The sequence below is a fragment of the Gadus macrocephalus genome, chromosome 10 (genome assembly GCF_031168955.1).
Source record: "Gadus macrocephalus chromosome 10, ASM3116895v1".
Taxonomy (NCBI): domain Eukaryota; kingdom Metazoa; phylum Chordata; class Actinopteri; order Gadiformes; family Gadidae; genus Gadus; species Gadus macrocephalus.
Genome location: NC_082391.1, coordinates 1,137,749 through 1,157,871, shown reverse-complemented (window position 1 = coordinate 1,157,871; position 20,123 = coordinate 1,137,749). Strand labels below are relative to the sequence as shown.

At 43.5% G+C, this 20,123-nt stretch overlaps 1 protein-coding gene and 1 long non-coding RNA gene across 2 annotated transcripts; one reads left to right on the top strand and one right to left on the bottom strand.

Moving 5' to 3' along the window:
- Positions 1 to 1,073: 1,073 nt before the first annotated feature.
- On the bottom strand, positions 1,074 to 4,227 carry LOC132466597 (uncharacterized). Its single transcript, XR_009527898.1, has 2 exons — positions 4,011 to 4,227; positions 1,074 to 2,130 (listed from the first exon to the last, which is right to left on the bottom strand). It is a non-coding gene; the product is annotated as an uncharacterized LOC132466597 (long non-coding RNA).
- Positions 4,228 to 4,277: 50 nt separating this feature from the next.
- exosc3 (exosome component 3) lies at positions 4,278 to 8,414 on the top strand. Its single transcript, XM_060063856.1, has 4 exons — positions 4,278 to 4,578; positions 5,158 to 5,307; positions 5,568 to 5,719; positions 7,778 to 8,414. The coding sequence occupies exons 1-4, from the start codon at positions 4,354 to 4,356 to the stop codon at positions 7,983 to 7,985; spliced, it is 735 nt and encodes a 244-aa protein (XP_059919839.1). The 5' UTR covers positions 4,278 to 4,353; the 3' UTR covers positions 7,986 to 8,414.
- Positions 8,415 to 20,123: the final 11,709 nt, after the last annotated feature.

Here is a 20,123-nt window from a genome sequence, read left to right as displayed (position 1 = left end):
CTCCTCCTTCAGAATAAGAGTCCCTAACAGGAACTGGGTTACATATGCATTCATCAGTGCTTTTAGACGCGTTTCCAATGGCTTTGTTTGTGCGAAAGAACGGGCTGCGTTCAATGAAATCAAAACCAAAACGGATTGAGCATTCTTTTTAAGTCCATGATAGAGCCCCGTTTATAAACAACCCTTCCGGGTTTTGTCCGTTGGCTTGTGTCGATACGTCATCTGTAAGCGCAGGACCCCGAGTGGATCTGGCAGCCGAGTCAATCTGGTACCCACACCAGCATCAACTCCACACACCCGTCGTCCCCACTTCCCTGCTGCTCCCCCGTCAGGACACCACTGGACCCGTACCGGATTCCCACCATTCTCCAGCACCCTTCTCAATAAACACTTCTTCCGTTAGCCCGTCGTTCTTTTGGGTCCACAAACCTTGCCCCGTGATCGTTACGACTAGGGATGGGAATTGAGAACCGGTTCTTGTTCAGAACCGGTGCCGAGTCAACCGATTCCTTGGAATCATTAGCAAGCCTGCTTAACGATTCCGCTTATTGGTTCCGGTCATGACGCAAATGCGTCGTGACGTCACACACACGCTGCTTTGTTTTGGTTCAGACCGCAGCAAACATGGCGCCGCCGAGGAAGAAGCGCATTGTGCGTTCACACCAAACGCGACGGGGCGACAAGATCCCATACAAAGTGAACGTAGAGACACGTATCGGGCGAATTTTCACGAGAGAAAACCAGCGGCAAGTTTCGATTTGTCGCGCCACACTTTCGCCGTGCACAGGCGAGCGCGTTCACGAGGATTTGTGCCGCGGCAGAGTTGAAATATTTCAACTTTGACGCTAATATCGTGTGATGACAGCCAATCAGCGTTCAACAGCATGACAACTGAGTGTCATGTGTAACATAACAGCCAATCAGCGTTCAACCGTCAAACTCAGTGCAGTGCAGTCCGGGGTGAACTGCAGCATGGAGGAGAAAGTGATTGTTGCAGTTTGCGACTCCCGGAGCTCTATATATAATAGTATATAATTGTATATAATTGTATATATAATATCACGGCCAACAGCTCTGTGCGCCTCCGGATGGCCGTAGCGTGGGGAGCTCTCATAGGGATTGGGCTTCTCGGGGTTTGTTTACCGGCGTTGCTATGGTTTCCGGTCGTGTGTGTTCCAACGGTTTATTAGGTAGGCCCATCTAATAAATCTCTGTCTAATCAATGCTTCATTTTGTTTATGTCAGTTGAATTTTGTTACAAGTTGAATGCAAATGAGCACTGTTAGCATTCCAAAAGGCACAAGGTCTTACTTGACTGTTTTCAGTCTGTGTTTTTAGTTATATGGCACATAATGATGGCATTTGGGCTTAAAAAGCCAAACATATAGTTTTTTGTCTAGACCAATTGATTTGAAAATGTACAATTTCCTAATACTAGACGCACTTATGATCAGATATTAAAGAGATTTAATGCAAACAAACACATTTGTACTTATTTTCTCACCCAATGAGAATCGATAAGAGAATCGATAAGGAATCGGAATCGTGAAATTCTTATCAATTCCCATCCCTAGTTACGACTACATCTCTGTACGTATCCAGCTACCTCTACACAGTATAACTGCTCCCACCAAACATGGGCCAACTGATTGAAAATTACATGTCATTTAAATAGGCGATGATTTAAGGGTATTTGGGCTTTCTTCTGTTCTATTACATTAATACAGTCACATACTGCTCCCTGGAAGAAAGCTTCACGTCCAAGTGAAGGTGATGCCAAAACACGGTGATGCCAAACACGAAACCACCCTTTTCCCTTTATCATGTCTGATTCGTTTAAACAACTAAGTGGTGATTCCACAGTAGCGAAAAGCATCACATGGCCTCTGGGGCAGGCTTTGGTGAGTTGTGAAAATGAGAACAAAACATTGTGTTTATGCAGACAGTTCTACTCATCAAAATCGAATGTATATTTATAATAAAAATAACGACCCCTTTCATGATGCTTCCGGTTATTTTCGTACCTTTTTTTTTTACACAGTTGTTGGCATGCTTTTCCTCCGTCATTGTCGTCCGTCGACTGCTCTGATGTGTCTGAGAGTCAGTGAAGAGGAGGTTTTGGGAATAGTGCTGGAAGAGACCAATGGGAGTGTCGGTGAGAACACTGGGTTTCACACGTTTTTGAAAACGATGTTGTGTGCACAATGTTATTTTTGAAAACGGAGGGGGGGGGGGGGGGGGGATATTCGTTTCTATAAATACCCTGCTACGTATAAACGTGGCCTAAATCTTCCAAACAGGCAGACATTAAAGGCACCCAGTGCAACTTTCGAGGCTTAAAAATAAACATTCAATTTCTAGTCTTTTTTACACGTAGTAAGTTTCAATAACTCCATACCATTACATACCGACATTTAAGCAGCAATACCGACATACCGACAACAATGCCGCCATTTTCTTTATTTTTTGTAACCTACAATAAATAAAGCAGGCTTCCAGTCAATGGAAAAATGGCTTCTCCCCACCGGCGATTGTTGTTGTTTACGATTTTCTATCAGTTCTCACCACACAACGACGTCTCATCTTTGCTCCTTGAATGTCGATATGTAATGGTATGGAGTTATTGAAACTTACTACGTGTAAAAAAGACTAGAAATTGAATGTTTATTTTTCATTGAATGTTTACATAAAGTTGCACTGGGTGCCTTTAAGTGTATAATTTGTGTCATTTTTCATACTGTAGTGACACATGTTGGTATTGTTACCGGAGGTGATAATCGATTAAAACTATACCTCGCTTAGCATTGATATTAAAGTGAGCAATATTTGTATGTTCTGTTGGCCTAATAACTATTGGGGGGGCAAAAATAACATGTGTCTGTGTCAAATGGTAACTGCATTAAACCGTCAAATTAATTAAAAATAAACACATAAGTATGGGGATGTGTGTGGCTTGAAAGTACCAAGACTATTCGAACTAGTGTTTTTGTCAGTCTTGGTCCCAGACTTGCTCAAACTGTTTTGAAGTATTTTCGCCTTTGGAGCTACTTAAAGTAGCGCCCCTATCAGCTGACTGCTAGAGCGGTCCTTTTAAAAGCACATACAATTATAGGCGGTCAATTTAAGACCATCTCAAACACATACTCTGCGAGGTTAAGTGTGCTGAGCCGAATTTCGCCCACCAACACCCAAGCCTCCACCTGCGTTGGTTGTGCTTCGTATGGTATCTTAGTTATACAATAGGTTGAGATATCTGATGCAAATGTCGGTATGCTGTTTGTATTCTGTATCTCACATGTCTATGTCATGCTTTAAATCATAAAGCAGGGAGCACCAGAAAAGACTGGAACCATACTGCCAAACTAATTAGTTCTTACCATGTCTTGCAATTAAAGTTTACATCTATGACATGAGTGATTCCTGACAGCATTGACATTGAAAAACGTGATTGTGTGCAGTACATTTATTGTTATAGCCCACAGGTAGGTCAACACTGAAAAAGCCAGTAGCTTCCATGTGTGATGTTGCTAGTATTTGATATTTATCTTCATAGAGTAAAGAATAATTAGATATTTATTTTTATATTAATAATAAACCATTATTTGGAAAAAATCTTTGCGTGTTTTGATAATATGTCCATAATAAATTGCTTAGTTACATAATACTCTAAAATGTTTAAGCAAATTCAGCGTTTAAATGCTTATTTTGATTCGTTGTAGTAGCTACTGCAAATAAAATAGACGAGAAAAATATGAAAGTTAGAACGCCCCCGGATGTTAATACGCCTTTTAGAAAGAATGGTGTAGTGGTCGTAACTTAATGACAGCCCTGCTCAGAACTTTCTCGTTATTTGCGATATGCAAACTTGTGTATTGGGAGGGACAGTAGTACGACGGTTCATAGGGACACGAGAACACAAATACATACACGCAGATTGAGAAGAGTGTAACCTCCACCTGGGATCAGAGTGAGGATAAAAAGAGGGGGCTTTCTTATTCTGCTTAACTTACCTCATGGAAGCAATAGGCCTACACCAGTTCGGGGTATTGTAACTGTAATCGTTGTGATTTCAGTAAACCTAATTTAACCCTTTCCTCGTTGTTGTTTTTTGGTGTAGTTATTCAAAACGTAAAATAAGTAACTTTTATCATAGGAGTTAAAAAAACGGACTACATCCGGCCCATCTGAAGATGTCCTCCAACAAAAACCTCTCGTTTTCGAACCACTGTTTCCATTCCTTTGCTGTAGGGGACGCTGCATTACTTTAGAATTTTACTTCGTTTTCATGTGTCACAGTTATTGCTGTCCCCCCGATGCCTGTACAACACATGGCCAACATATGACAGCAAAGCCATGGAATCGTGCTTAAAAGTTAAAGTTGGTGCGGTACTATTGCCAGGAGATGTGTTTACTTTTATCAAAACTGATACAATATCGTTGACCGAATCTCTGAAAGACGAGAAGATAATCTGTGGTCCCGGACTGCGGCGGAATGGAGACGATGTTGTCGTCTGTAAAAGTGGAGTTCTGCGGCATAAAAATCCTAACCTGTACTGGGTGGATTCTCAACAGAGACGGGTGAACTGCAACTTTGATAATGAAATTATTACATCTAAATATATGATTGGTCTTTAGATGCAAAGCTCATTTGGGTTATTTCCCTACTTACAGTACTAGCCCCATCGTAAGATAGTTTTTAAGTAAATGGTTGCTTTACGAGTAAAAAGAAAATACATCATATCACATGTCTGTATTGTTCCGCTTTTCGAAAATCATTATGAAACATGGTCATGGTAAATAATGTCTTAAAGCTATGTATCCTTGAATTTGACGTTTTTGTCAGCACAGGTTAGAGGTTTGACAATCAATGAGCCAGGTCTTTGAGGAGCAGAATGAGCCCTTAGTCTTCTTGCTCCAGAGGATGGAACATTGGGGTTCAAAGTCACGTTCTTTTGGCTAGGAGTCTTCAACTCTAACCAATATCATACATTACCTCGTATGTTCCATGTTAAACCTCCCCCTGTTTCACTCTCTTAGAGGAGGTGCAAAGACGAGCAGATTTTTTCTTTGAGATCTAGTGTTGAGCAGACGGTAACCACAACATATTGCTTATTCTGTTGGTCCTAACTAATGGAAATCGATCTATCTCTCCGACAGTACGTTCCTGTCAAAGGAGAGAGCGTGATTGGCATCGTAACGACCAAATCAGGGGATGTCTTTAAGGTGGACGTGGGGGGGAGCGAGCAGGCCTCCCTCTCCTACCTGGCCTTCGAGGGTGCGACCAAGAGGAACCGGCCCAATGTGCAGGTTGGTTTGACTATTACTAGTTATAAGAACATGGCAAGACGTATTTTATTGACTTTTTCGAAAAGGTTTGACATGATTAAGAGTTAATGAGCCAGTCAAAGTGAAAAATCATCATGTAAATCCAAAGTGTGTGTGTGTGTGTGTGTGTGTGTGTGTGTGTGTGTGTGTGTGTGTGTGTGTGTGTGTGTGTGTGTGTGTGTGTGTGTGTGTGTGTGTGTGTGTGTGTGTGTGTGTGTGTGTGTGTGTGGTGACCTCCCAAGGTGGGGGACCTGGTCTACGCTCAGTTCCTCATAGCCAACAAGGACATGGAGCCAGAGCTGGTGTGCATCGACAGCTCGGGAAGGGCCAACGGCCTGGGTGTGTTCGGGGCCGGGGGCCTCCTCTTCAAGGGGTCTCTGGGACTAGTGCGCAGGTACGGACCCCCGAGACAGCCCCCCTCTGCGAGGCGCTGCTGTTGCGTCACGTTGGGCGCCGGAAAGTGCGGGAGTTTAAGAAATGTGTTTTAGGAGGGGCGGTGGACGTTTTATCCCCATGGTTACGACCCACGGCAACGTTGTAATACTTTTTTAGTACCGACGCAATGCAGGAGCGCAAAAAAAAGTAATGTTGGGAAGTAAACGCGCTGAGGCAAGCACGTTCGGGATATCGGGGAAGCCTCACCCTCTCTCTGAGGCGGACAAATAAACCACTGCCGAGACGTTGCTTTGCGATCGACACACAACGTAGCGTTACACCATCGGGGTCTGGGAAGCCTCACGGCCTCAGCCCCACTAAACGCGTGGCCTTGAGCGTGGCACTCGCCTCCCATGCACTTTGCTCTATATCTGCAGTGTGTGCAGAGTCAGACGAAGTAGTTTAGCTTTTCCCACACACTCTAATACCCCACTGCCTGCAGTTGGTCAACACTACCATGTGGATGATTGCGTCTATTGTACACGTCTCTTCCCACCGTGACACGCAGGGCCGGCACTGACCGTTTCGGTGCCCTAGGCGACTCAACATTAAATTGTGCCCTGGATAGGGGGGGGGGGGTACCACGCACTACGGTGTAGTACGTAGTTCCCCCCCTAGTCCTGCGTACTACGGTGAGGGTTTCAGTGCGCCCTAACGATTAATCCCGCGCCCCCTCCCTTCTCCGTTCGATGTGGGAACATGTTTGGTTTAATTTCGCTTGTTTCGTATGTTTATTTATTAATTAAGGGCGCCACCAGAGGGCGCCCCCAACACATAGGGCGGGCACCGGCCCTGGTGACACATGCCAACAAACGAGCAGCCCACGCATCAGTGACTATGACCCTTTTTGACCCTATGCTGCGGTCAACAGCTTAAGCAAACAGGCCATGTAGAGCAACAGTGTCGTTCCGGAAGTAAAGAATCCGATACATTTTCATCAGAGATTTTGATTAAAAGCCTTAATGTCGTCACCATCCAAATGATAGCTACCACGCGCCGTTGTACCACAAGTTAAACGAGGCAACATCTCGTTTGTTTGGGCGACACGACGTCTTTGCTTGTTGGAGCTCGCCGTTACCTGGAAACGTTTACTGGACACGCGGAAGTGAATGACTGCTACTGCTAGTGAACTCGATCGCTTACCGCAGCAACCATGATTTATATTGATTGAAAGTTTGAGTTGTGGTTAGAGCAAATGAGCTGTACATGTAGAAAAATATATGTAGTATAAAAATAAAGGAAAACAGAATATTGAATGAATACGTAACTGGAATACAAGACTGAATTCCCATGTATTAAAAACGAGTATCGTTATTACACGGTGACTGCAGTCAGCAGAGGTTGAGGAGTTCCTTCACTCATTCACAAGAATAATGTACAGTCTTGTACCTTTTGCCTTATCTTCTGTTTACCAAATTATCTTTTGCCCCGATTCAAACGTTCAATGGTCACGACTACCTTGACGAGCCATCGGCTTGGTTCCAGGCTTAAAACTCTGAGATGTACTTCCCGAACTAAGAAAAAGTTGGCGGCCACTGTTATGCTCTATTCGATTTTGTTTTAAGCATACCTGCCTTTTTAAAGGGCCCCCATTTAAACCCAGGTTGGATGTTGACCAACCATTATGACGCACTTCCAAAGTTCTACCCATTAGCGATGTCTCAAGTGGGGTTGTCCAAACAGATCATGTATGGTGGATAGATCCGCCTACAAGTTGGAACAGTCCACTGGGTGGTGGGTTGGTCTATTAATTCATGATACATTTGCGTGGACACTCCCATGTGTGGTGTCACTATCGGGTACGATTCCGCCCTTATTAAATATGCAAATGGTGTGTTTGACGTGCGGCGTGTAAACTGACCACCACACCCTCTGCCTGTTGGCTCACCTTCCTCCACCTGCCGTCCTCTCTCGCCCCATCATCTCTCTACGCCTCTCTTCATCTCCACCTCTCTCTCCCTTCCCTCCACCTCCATACATCGCTCTCTCTCTCTCTCGCTCCACCCCCCTCCCCCAGACTGCTGACCCCCCAGAATGAGATTCTGAAGGACCTGGAGAAGCTGTACCCGTGCGAGCTGGTGCTGGGGATGAACGGCCGACTGTGGGTCAGGGCGGCCTCGGTCCAGAAGACGCTGATCGTGGCCAACCTCCTGGAGAGCAGCGAGAACATGAGCGCCCAGCAGAGGCGCACCCTGTTCAAGAGGGTGGCCGACGGAAACCTCTAGTGGCGCCCTGCTCAACGGCTCTGTTGGTTTGGTCTTAGTAAGGGAAGGAGAGAGAGAGAGAGAGAGAGAGAGGGGGGCCGATTGGGACAGCGAGGAAAGAGGGATGGACAGACAGACAGGTTATAGGGAGGGAGATCAACCACAAGAGGTAAATGGACGGAGAGCGAGGGAACTGGAGAAATATGAAGGGGACGCTGAAGAAAAGAAGGAGCAATACACAGAAAGCGGGGGGGGATACAGGTAAGAGCACAGAGTAAAAGGGGGTTGTGAGGAGAGAAAAACCGAGGCAGGCGCAGAGTGCATGACATGGTGACCTGTCCTAGCCAGGCAGTTGTTGTTGTTTTTTAAAGATTAGAACAATGATTTTCTGACATAATTCTGCTGTACATATTGCTTTATTTTCTACTTTTGAATAAATTACACTATTAATTCTGCACGATTATTTCTAGAAACGGTTTAGAAGGTTTGGGTGAATGGAACACCTATTTCAGAGCCAAATTTGTCAAATTTACAATAATATGTTGTGTATAAGACTTACTTTACTGCTTTAGATGGAACAAATAATAAAACATACATAGGCCTGTATATAGAACCTTCTATATTATATAAATGTATGCTGCTTAAGAAAAGGAAAATTTGCACTGGGGTTGCGATCTATTGATCTAAACAAGGTAAAATGAGGTCTTTATAGAACCATCACAATGACTCAACCTGGTAAATTAAGCCAATAAAGTCGCACATATACCTCGACGAGTTGTTACGACAGTGTTGTAAAATATCTCCTCCGAAGCTGTAGGGGGAGCTCAATGCGAGCGCAAACCACGAAAACAGCGAAGAAGTAGCCAAAGTTGAATAGGTCCCCTTTAACCCACTGAAACAAGACTGTGGACATTCCCCAAGCTGCCAAAGATCAACACCACTAGCTTGCATTGATGGCCTAGGTCCCTTAGTTTTTCCATGTAGAGATCATCATACACACAGCCTATTACAAGTAACAGCACTTCCCATCTGTCTCTGTTTAAAAACAAAACACACACACACACACACACACACATAGGGAGAGCGGTTGTGGTTGTCACACTTTTTTACTTGATATTAGTTTCCACAAAAAACATCCCCTGCTCAAATTCCTTTTCAGGACACAAAGGGAGACTCGTGTGTCAGTTAAAAGGATGTGGGCTGTCTAATGCATCTTGTGCAAATGTGACAACCACGATGGATTCTTAAAAATGATGTAAAAAGTTTAATTTGAATTTAAAATGAACAGGCAACATGTTTTCATTCATTTTCTTCCTGTTAAAATATTTTATGTTACAAAAAAATATGAATTATTTTGCACGCTTTCAATTTCCAACAATTGCAGTATTATGCAATACTGAAATTAGTAAACGTTAATAGGTCTATTTAGCTACATAAATAGTTTTGTGATTTCAAATGCTTGAATGTTTTTGTGTGTGGGTGATATGACTCATAATAATATCATTAAAGCTATTGATATCATAATTTTTTTATATATTAGTGCTGTCTTAAAATTAAAAAATATTTCATCGTGATTAATCGCAATAATGTCAGAGTTAACTCGCAGTAAATCGCAACTAATGATTTGTTTTTGTCCCATTCTTTTTTTCTAATTGTAATGCTCTTATCAAAATGGAAAAGTGGATCGGCTTGCTTTTTGCAAATGTTTTTCATTTATTTATACATACATATCGTCTTGTTTGAAACCAGATGATGTTAATGCAGACACAACGCTGTTTTTCTCGGATGTAGATAGCTGTACTATGAGTATATCTTTCATAGTGTACAAAAAGGTGTGAGTATGTTTGCTCTGGTGCCCACACAGGATGTCGTATAATGAACTCAATGGTGAAGTTATAGCCCCATTATTCCGAGCATGCATAAGGAGGAGTTCATTGTACCAATAATTACAATCCCACTTAGCCAAACACTTTCTTCCTATATATGACTCATCATCCGGTACGTATGATCCTTATCTGCGGGTGGGTCTTTCATCGATCAACAATCCGACTCAAAAATATTTGTTCATTTGACTGAACGAGATCCGAAGATATCTTCTCATTATATATATTTCCATATGAATAAATTAATATTCAATAAATATACATCTATATTTTTCAATATGTAGGACAAAGTAGTGCTCCATATTGCAGAAAATCAATACCTATAGCTATATTTCATAGTGTACCAAAAAGGTGTGAGCAGGTTTGCTGTGTTGTCTTGTGTCGTATAAGGAAATCCACGGTGACGCTACAGCTCTGTTATTCCGAGCAATCATTAGGAGGAGTTTCTTGGAACATGCTTCTTATCTCACTTGGACAAAACTTTTTCTTCCGCTAAAGAGACGCCTGTCCTTCTTCCTGTCCATTCAATCCAAAAGCCTCCGTAAATTTATGTTGATCTCCTAATATACTACTTTTCTGTTCTTAATTTCTTATTAATGGCTCCTATAGAGCAACCTGACACGAATCACAGCACAAAAAACTATGTAGATTAGGGTTAGGGTTCTCTTTCTCTCATCTGGGCGCTTTCAGCAGTCTCTGTCAACGCTTGGCTTCGACCTTCTGCGACCCCTCGCCCCCCTCCTGCCAACCCCACTCCGTTGTGATTGGTTACCTCCCGGAAGAGTATGTTGCAGCATTACCATACATGGAAAATACGGATTGTTCTACGTAGATAAGTCCCGGATATTTGAACAAGTGAATCGATCGCGACCGGCGTCCCTAGTGTTTGTCGCTCAGCACAGCCACCCAGACGGGAATGTCTAAATGCATGTACATCATTATTTGACACTTTAGTGTGGTTGAACCAACATGACTATAAATCATTATAACAACTTTTATAGGTCATAAAAGTCGAAAAGGCATTATAGGTGCTCTTATCCAAAGCTAACTAGAAAGCGAGGCAGTAACAATTTACAACCGGGGCATTCATTAACACCAGTGTTAAAGGGGTAGTTCGGAATTTTGGACACAGGGCCTGATTCCCAAGTGAGCATGGGTATTCTATATCACTGGAGCGTTTTCAACACATTTCATACAGTCCTAGTTGCATAGTTCGCTCGTGCTAGTCTAGCGCACGTCAACGGGCAATGCTAGCCTGCTATTAAAAACAGTCTTACCCACTCCACAGACACAGTACACCCGAGGTAAATCAATTATAACGACAGACTATAAATCTAAATGTCTGTTTATAGAATAATGTTAGAAATAAAACCAACCTTGCATTGCATTGCATTTTGAGGGAATTGCGGGGTCTCAGCAGCAGTGTTTATAATATTCCTGTACGTAGCCTACGGCAGCGGCGGACTGATACCTAGGTTACCTGCCGCTGTCATTGCTACAAACGCAGAGTAGCAGGCCTACAGTGAACGAAGGAATTCTATAAGCGTATTCAATTAACAAGATACGCCCACGTTTGGAGGAGTTAGCGATGCATCTGCTTTTGAAGACGATTATGAGGAATTTGTTGTATCCAACGAACCGTACGAGCCGGTGTTTTGATGTCCAAGCCAGCAGCAACAAGCCACAGTTGAGTCCTTTCTGGATCTCGCACTGGAAATTGGTGGAAACTTTGTGGTGCCCATCTGTACCGTTTATTTCTACAATTTCTAAAAGCACACTGAACCATCATGTTGCCTAGTCGTTCAATTGCGCTTCTGTCCCAAGCTTCTCTGTTTACGTTCTTCTGTCGTGATTCGGTTACAAACCTAACCAGCGCATAGTAGAATTCTGCTTCTGCTGAGAAAGTAGTCCCTCGATGATTCATGCGATGCAAGGTTAGTTTTATTTCTAACATTATTCTATCAACACAGACATTTAAATCAATAGTCCGGCGTTATAATTGATTTACCTCGGGTGTACTGTGGAGTGGGTAAGACTGTTTTTAATAGCAGGCTAGCATTGCCCGTTGCCGTGCGCTAGCCTAGCACGAGCGAACTCTGCAACTAGAAGGACTGAATGAAATGTGTTGAAAACTGTCTCCAGTGATATAGAATACTGTTACGTATTTTAAGAATCTAAGCTACCCACACATAGACCCAATGAAGCAGGACCAAACATATAAGCCGTAAATACCAATACATAGCCACAAGGGGAGCAAGACCTTATTGAAGGCTGCTCCTCCACAGAAGGCATCACCTGAAGAAGCCGAAGCCACCACGCCCACTAGGCCACGCCCACTTGACGGTCTCTTACCTGTGCACACTATAGTAGTGGCGCATTTCCACTGCAGGGTGCGGAACGGATCGGATCGCAAAGGTGCGGGTCGGATCGCGTTTCCACCGCCAAAAGTGGGCGTGACCCGGACTTTGCTGTACCCGTTCCGACCCCATTCTAGGGACTCCTCCGTTGCGGTACCCAAAACGAGACCAGACGCCTGAAAGGGTACCCTGGAATTCTAGCTACACCCCCCCTCCGTTGATTGGTCGACAGAATCGTCACTTCCGGGTGACGCGGGGATAAAAACAAACAAACAGTAGCCTCAAGGTATTATTCTTTACAATTAACATGTCGCGTAAAAAGCTTGCTTGGGCGAACAAGGAGGTGGAGACGTTCGTCTGCATTCTTGCGGAGGAAGACGTTGTTTACGATGTTTACGTAGCTGCCGCGGCGATTGACATCCGGCCTACCACCAAGGGTACTGTTGGCAGTGGAAACGCGACCTCGGAACTGAGCTGGGCTATACTGCCCCCTCCCTACCGCACCTTTGCGATCCGATCCGTTCCGCACCCTGCAGTGGAAATGGGGCATAGGTGAAGGGGCCAGAGATTTTCAGCGACACCCGCGGACAGTCACGGGCCTCTGCCCGTGGCTGAAAGTAGCCAGAGTTATTATCTCTCGTTCCATAGCCAGTTACCATACCGAAACATGCCTACTTTAACAATAAAGTCAGTTAAAAGCTATCCCGGACTTGAACCTTTCCTTGAAGAAACTCAGCAATACCAATGCTCACTTGGGAATCAGGCCCTATGTCCAAAATTCCGAACTACCCCTTTAACCAGGGTTAATGGGTTAGGGTTAACCCTTAACCAATTCAATAGTTAACATTAACACCATTGCTTAGTTAACATAAATAACATAATGAAAAATGTAAACCATTAGTAAAGGATTACTAGAAACATTAGTTAAATGTTAATTAGTTAATGCTTATTACTGCATTAACTAATGTTAATGGTTAATTAATGTACACTTATTGTAAGTGTTGCCAGCGATGCTGAGAACAATCAAAGCATATACTACATAAACCACAACAGTCCCATAAAGTGCCTGACCTAGTTTCTAAGAAACAACTTGGCAGTTGAATGCTGACAGTTTCCTCACACAAACTATTTGTTTCCAGAGTACGGGCGAATGCCAGAGTCAAAAGGCTCAAAACCTCCTGAACAGCATTTTTCAGTCCCGCTGAGGAGTTCTTGAGCAAACCTGATGAACACATGCCAGAATGATCAGACTAATGTGGAAAAAGTGAGTCACGCAGCTGTTGGTTTGGCTCAATACAGACCACTGCCCAGCTGGCCATATTCTTTGCTTTGGAGGACAGTGTCGATGTCCTCATTTGTTGAGGACAAAATGCAGTTTGAGGCAATGTAATGTGGGGATCGGTTTGAGGTCCGAGTTTCATTACGGCAAGAAAAAGGCTACTACAGACTCAACCATACAGAAATATTCAGCATAAAACGCAGTATGTCATTCATAATCATCACTTCCATATTGCATATCCATTCGCACAATGCCATTATCACATCTACGGTAGAAAGCACTGGTGCATTTCAGCAGAGCGATGAAGATTTTACTGCCCTCAAATATCACTGAATATAATTATTGTTATTATATTATTATTATGATTATTGCCTGAGTTGACCAGTAGGACCGATAGGAATGATTTATGGAATTGGGAAGGCAAGGATAAGGAAGAGATATGATAAAGTAATAGAGGGAGAGAGGAAAGGTGAATGCAGACGACGGGTGGTGTGTCGTGGCAATTTCTCTATCAGAGTTTGCGTCTAAGACAGATGAGATATTTAGATGCAAAAAGCACACAAAACTTGTAGACAATTGGTGGTCATATATATTTGCAATAAAAGTATGAACAAAGATGCATCACAACATGCATCAACAAACAGGCAAACATTACAATAATCGGAGGCCTCAGATGGGAGTTCGCCCTGCGTCTTACTTCATACTCTAAAGGTACGCTCGGCGAAGTCCGCTGAGTGACTAAAGTTTTGCTTCTCTGCGCTCCCAAACTACAGACAACACGGAAACGGAATGTGAAACCAGATGACATCACACGAAACACTAACATTTTCATTTTCATAAAGAAAAACGTAACATGTCGATTTTCCATCACAGGTGCAAGTCAGAGAAGTGAGAGATGGAAATAGAATAAGGGGAGGATAATGAGGAGAGAAGGAGAGCTTCTTTCCTGGAAATGATTCGGGTCTCTGGCCTGTAAGTGTGTGTGTGTGTGTGTGTGTGTGTGTGTGTGTGTGTGTGTGTGTGTGTGTGTGTGTGTGTGTGTGTGTGTGTGTGTGTTCATTAGAGAGATACGATTGGTCTTGTGTAAAGAGACAGTAGGGGAGATAAGAGATGCAATATAATTAGCCTATGAGTCACTTGGGTCAGTGTGACCATCTGCAAGTCAACTACCGTCATACCCTTTTGGATCCGACCATTTGTACAGTTGACAAGACAGGGTTGAAAAACTCAATGTGCACGCATCAAGAGCAGAGCGAAAGAGAGAGCTGCATACTTGGCCACTCACGATAAACAAATACCACCAACCCCCTCGTATAATCCCAAAAAGAGAAAAGCTGTTCGTACAACGTGGCTAATTCCTACTGCTGCCAAACAGGCATGGTAGGGTTTGTTAGTTGTAAGAACAGAATAGCTGATGGGTTTTCTATTCTGCGTTCGGCCAATACCAGTTTTATGTGTTTGTTCTCCCAGGGACGTGGACAGGGAAAAGTTACACAACTGTTACCCCAGTGACTCAAAAGGAAACCCAGACATGCACAAGAATTATGGAATGTAACAGGTTCTGGTGCAACATAAGCGGAGCCTATAAAGTGGAATATTTCCATTAGATATTTGCAGGACAGCTGTTGGCATAGGTGCAGTTGCCTGGTTTTCCTTTAAGACCTTTGCTTGTAGATTATGGCTGCACTATTGGCAATAATGCAGCCATAATCTAAAGGAACAATCGGAAAAGGAAATAGTGAACTTTTTTCTATGATATCCCCTGACATAGACCAATCATATTAAGCCGTCCGTCCCTACATATTACAAACCGCTAAACTCTGCTAACCTATCGACTCAAATGCATTGTCCTAGTTTTGAATGTTTTTGTAAGTGACACTCTGTTTTTCAACCAGCTCTCCAGCGTCGTGCCATGAACGCACAACCACTGGAGTCCCCGTTCCCTCCTTCCAGCTCCTCCTCCTTGTTTGTTAGTTTTCTTCTTTCTTCCCGACCGAAGGCTCTTCCCCCGTTGTGTTGTGTACCAGACGACGTGCATACCAAAGCACAAACAGATGTGTTGAGGAAGGTTGCCCACATCTGCAGATGAATCTCTGGCCTCGTAGGTTCTCTGCAGTTGTATTATGCAAGGCAACGGTTCAAGATGTGAAACAATTATCACGTGGATTTTCATATTGCATATATTATATTTAACAAGGTCATCATTTTCCACTTCTCTCCCTCTGATTAGAATCTATTAAAATCAATTAAAATGTAAAAACTATTTAAAAACCATTTGATTTGAAATTGAAATTAGATTTTGCCACCCCATCTCAACCTGCCATTTGATAGGGTTTGAACACGTGAATCATGTAGACATGAGAAAGACCATATGTTGGATAAGCTATAGCAAAGAACGATTGATCTGATCACAGTAATGGCGCATTTCCACTGCAGGGTGCGGAACGGATCGGATCGCAAAGGTGCGGGTCGGATCGCGTTTCCACCGCCAAAAGTGGGCGTGACCCGGACTTTGCCGTACCCGTTCCGACCCCATTCTAGGGACTCCTCCGTTGCGGTACCCAAAACGAGACCAGACGCCTGAAAGGGTACCCTGGAATTCTAGCTACACCCCCCCCTCCGTTGATTGGTCGACAGAATCGTCACTTCCGGGTGACGCGGTGATAAAAACAAACAAACAAACAGTAGCCTCGAGGTATTATTCTTTACAATTAACATGTCGCGTAAAAAGCTTGCTTGGGCGAACAAGGAGGTGGAGACGTTCGTCTGCATTCTTGCGGAGGAAGACGTTGTTTACGATGTTTACGTAGCTGCCGCGGCGATTGACATCCGGCCTACCACCAAGGGTACTGTCGGCAGTGGAAACGCGACCTCGGAACTGAGCTGGGCTATACTGCCCCCTCCCTACCGCCCCTTTGCGATCCGATCCGTTCCGCACCCTGCAGTGGAAACGCGGCATAAGAAAAAGGAAAAAATATGGGTGCTTACATCCACGGTCCAAATCTCAACCCTTAAGCGTTCCGAACATGGAGCAGACCAAACTTTATGCTTTTGCTCCTCATTAACGTATTCATAGCACCACCGGCAGCACGGTGACCAGGAAGATTCAAAGGGAAATACATATTAGGAAAGCAGTCAATTTGACATGCTTGGTAAATACACTACCTGGGGTCTCTGTAGCACTATAGAACGGAGCAGCTCCCCTAGGAATAGTTTTGCGACCTATTTAGCAATGACAAGGAAGTGAAATCAATATGAGCCTAACGCTATCCTATGTGCTCGGAACTATCCCAGATACTTTGGATACATTTCCTGCAGGCTTGCGGTAAGGGGTTGCATAGTAAACATTTGGATCCTTGAAAGCTTACTGTAGCGAAACCACAAATATTTGCACACACAACACAAGGGGTATTCCAACCCTGTGTGGTTTCCTCTTCAGACTCAAGGTTTAATTCAAACAAATGCTAGCATCGATTAGACCTTCATTTTGTTGATGAAAATTGTGCGCATTTCATTATTTATTTGACTTTTATTTAAGGTCTAACTAAATAGGTTGCGTGGTTGATGTTTATTAAATGTAATTCATTGAAGGCTGTTAAGTATAGTATAAAAGTATAATCAGTTGTATTATTTACAGTTAAACATATTACTAAATACATTTTAATTGTATTACGTTTGTTTGATATTGATTTGGGACATTTTCTATTGCATGTTCAAGCAAGTGGTTTAAGTCGTGAATATGAATTAATGCACGGGCGGACGTACAAATGGATAGCACCAAAAAGGGAAGGGAATCTAGACTAGAGCTTGCTGCTTGCTTGTTTTTGAAGCAAGTGCTATCCATTTGTATGGTACACCAGTACGTACGACCTGCTCTAGAGAGAACGTGACGTAATTTCCTGTCTTGCAGCAATTATAGCGTTCCCGTTTCTCATTGTGATTGTTAGCTATATAGCTCGAAAAAAAACAACACAACTCTACATTGAATTGCACGCACAGCAAGACTGTACAATGCCTAAATTGGGGATGGGAATGAAGTAGCAATGTAATCAAGTGTTTGAGAGCATTACAAATCTATATTAAAAGGACCAACGTGGTACAAATACAAAGAAAATAAATCTCTTTACGGGTTGCAGCTATTTTGCTGTCGAGTCGTACGGTTAGCCTCACTGAACCCGCTCTACTTTCAGAATAGCGAGAGGGAAAGAGAGGGATTTAGAATGTGGCCCCATATGTCTCATAAGGGGCCAGGTTAGCTCCCTTTTCTCTCCTTTGCCGGCCCAGAGAATTTGGCCCACCAATGAGACAATGAGCTACGACCATGGTGTGAGCGCCACACGTGTGTGTGTATGTGTGTGTGTGTGTGTGTGTGTGTGTGTGTGTGTGTGTGTGTGTGTGTGTGTGTGTGTGAATATACACACACTGTAAAGCAAGTGTTGTACACTTCTTTGTTATTTGGATAACCGTTCTGCTGTTGGTGTTATGGCGCATAACACTCAACATAAGTTAAGGTTTACGTAAAGCTACCATTTGTTGAGGGCAACATTCCCTTTCACTTCCAGGTCAACGTTCAATCTGGACTTCAGGGAGTCAAAGTTCCTTTCCCCCCGATTCCTTCTCAACCATGGCCGAGTTAACCCCCACTACGAGTATCGTTGTGGAAGTACTGGGAGTCCGCAAAACGGCAACAATCCCTTTCTCCTCCATGTCGCTGCTCAGTCTGTACTTCAGATTGACGTGGGAGTGGAAGTACTAGAGACGTCGGAGAACCCGACTGTCGTTTGAGATTCATAATATCATCCGGAGGCACACACAGCTTCTGGCCATAATAGATATTATATATATATATATTATATTATATTATTTAGATATAGAGCTCCTGGACTCGGCTGAATTTCTTGAACGTCTACAAATACAGTATTAGGGGCCACAATGATACCTATATAGAAGCATCCATAAAGTAGCATGCCATGGGACCTTTAAAAATCTTTTTACATTATTTGCTTCTGTATAATGAAGCCATCTACCACATCACAGGTTTTAGGGCTTGCAGAGAGTTGATTATTGAAAGGTTTACACAACCAAGAGCAGGCAACGATTGTGAAAGATACAATGTCTATAAAACGTTATCAGTCAGTGATTCATTATCGTGTGGTGCCGATGAGGTGGATATCAGGGCCGTTGGGTCCAAAACAATCCGTCAGCTGTGTTGTGGATACACAGAGGTAGGCTATTGTATTCTAAGGTATTTATACACGCAAGAAAGAAACTCTAGGCGCCAATCAGAAGGGTGAGCTGGCTTACCGATAGACATCACACACCGCACCTATTCAACACAAGATTTAATGTTAGCTGGGCAACGCATGGCAACAAAAGGCCAAAGTGTATCCTAGCGTATTAGTTTCCACTTTCATTCTGCATGAACAAATACAGAATAGAGCCATTCAGAAAGAGACCCAACGCATAGATGTGATAAACTACAACAATCTTACACTTTATACCACAATCCAACTTTGGCAAAAAAGTAAAGGAAAATAAAAAAAAATTAAAATCACAGGAGAGATTGACATGCATAAAGATTCTGATAATTCCATACAAAGCATCACATGTGAAATCTAAATAAAGAAAATAACAGAATGCCTGATCAATTCATCGGGACGTGGCGGTGATTTATCTGACTATAAGCCAGCCAACTAAGGCTGTTGTCCACAGATTGAGATCAAATCAATGCAACAGAGGTCAACTCTGAACATGACAACCACCCGTGACTCGCATACATCCACACACACACACACCTGATAGTCATCGGGAAAGCTCCCTGCAGTTTATTGGAGCACAGTCATCAAGACAACCCACGCGCACACTGTTTGGTCCACCAGCTTCTGAAGCACCAGTCCCTGGGAACAAGCACGAAGTGTTGCCAGGTAAGGAGTAATGGCTGCGGGCAGCCAGAGCCCTGTGCTCCAGCAGGGGTGAAATTAATGGATGGGCAATAATTTACTGTTGGCCGTGGATCAATCAAAGGACGTAGTCCTCGGAGTGATCCCACAAAGGTTTCATCGCAGAGGAATGACAGATAGTCACTTTTACTCAAGCTTCCACGCCACTATGCGCATTCATCTAAACTCTAGCAGACACACTATCGGAAGATCTCTCAGCACTTCGATTAGGTCTTCAAAAGGCATTATTAAAAGGCTCAGGTGAGTGTGTTCTCTCCAGGGATAACTACATCAAACCCAGAGAGAACCTTCCCCCAACAGCATATTGATGAGTAACAGGACCCAGTAACAAGAAGGCACATTTTGTCATTTCAAATGAGCCAACCTGGATGCAATCATATTGCATCCACACAAGACACTCGCACGCATGCATACACACCTTATTCTTCCAATCTAAACATTTACACACCCACGGTATTTTTCTCATTAACAGAAAAAAAAACCCTCAACACACCCTTAAATAATCCAAAACCTCTCATCAGTTTAAAAGACACCTGATATGAGTGACTTAACTCCTGACTGGGTGGATTCAAAGCGTCCGTGAGCGGGCCTGTGACCACCCTGCCAGCAGAGTGCATTCGGTGGGACTGAGGAGCCGCCAGGGCAGGCTCGTTCCCAGGGCAGGCTCGTTCCCAGGGCAG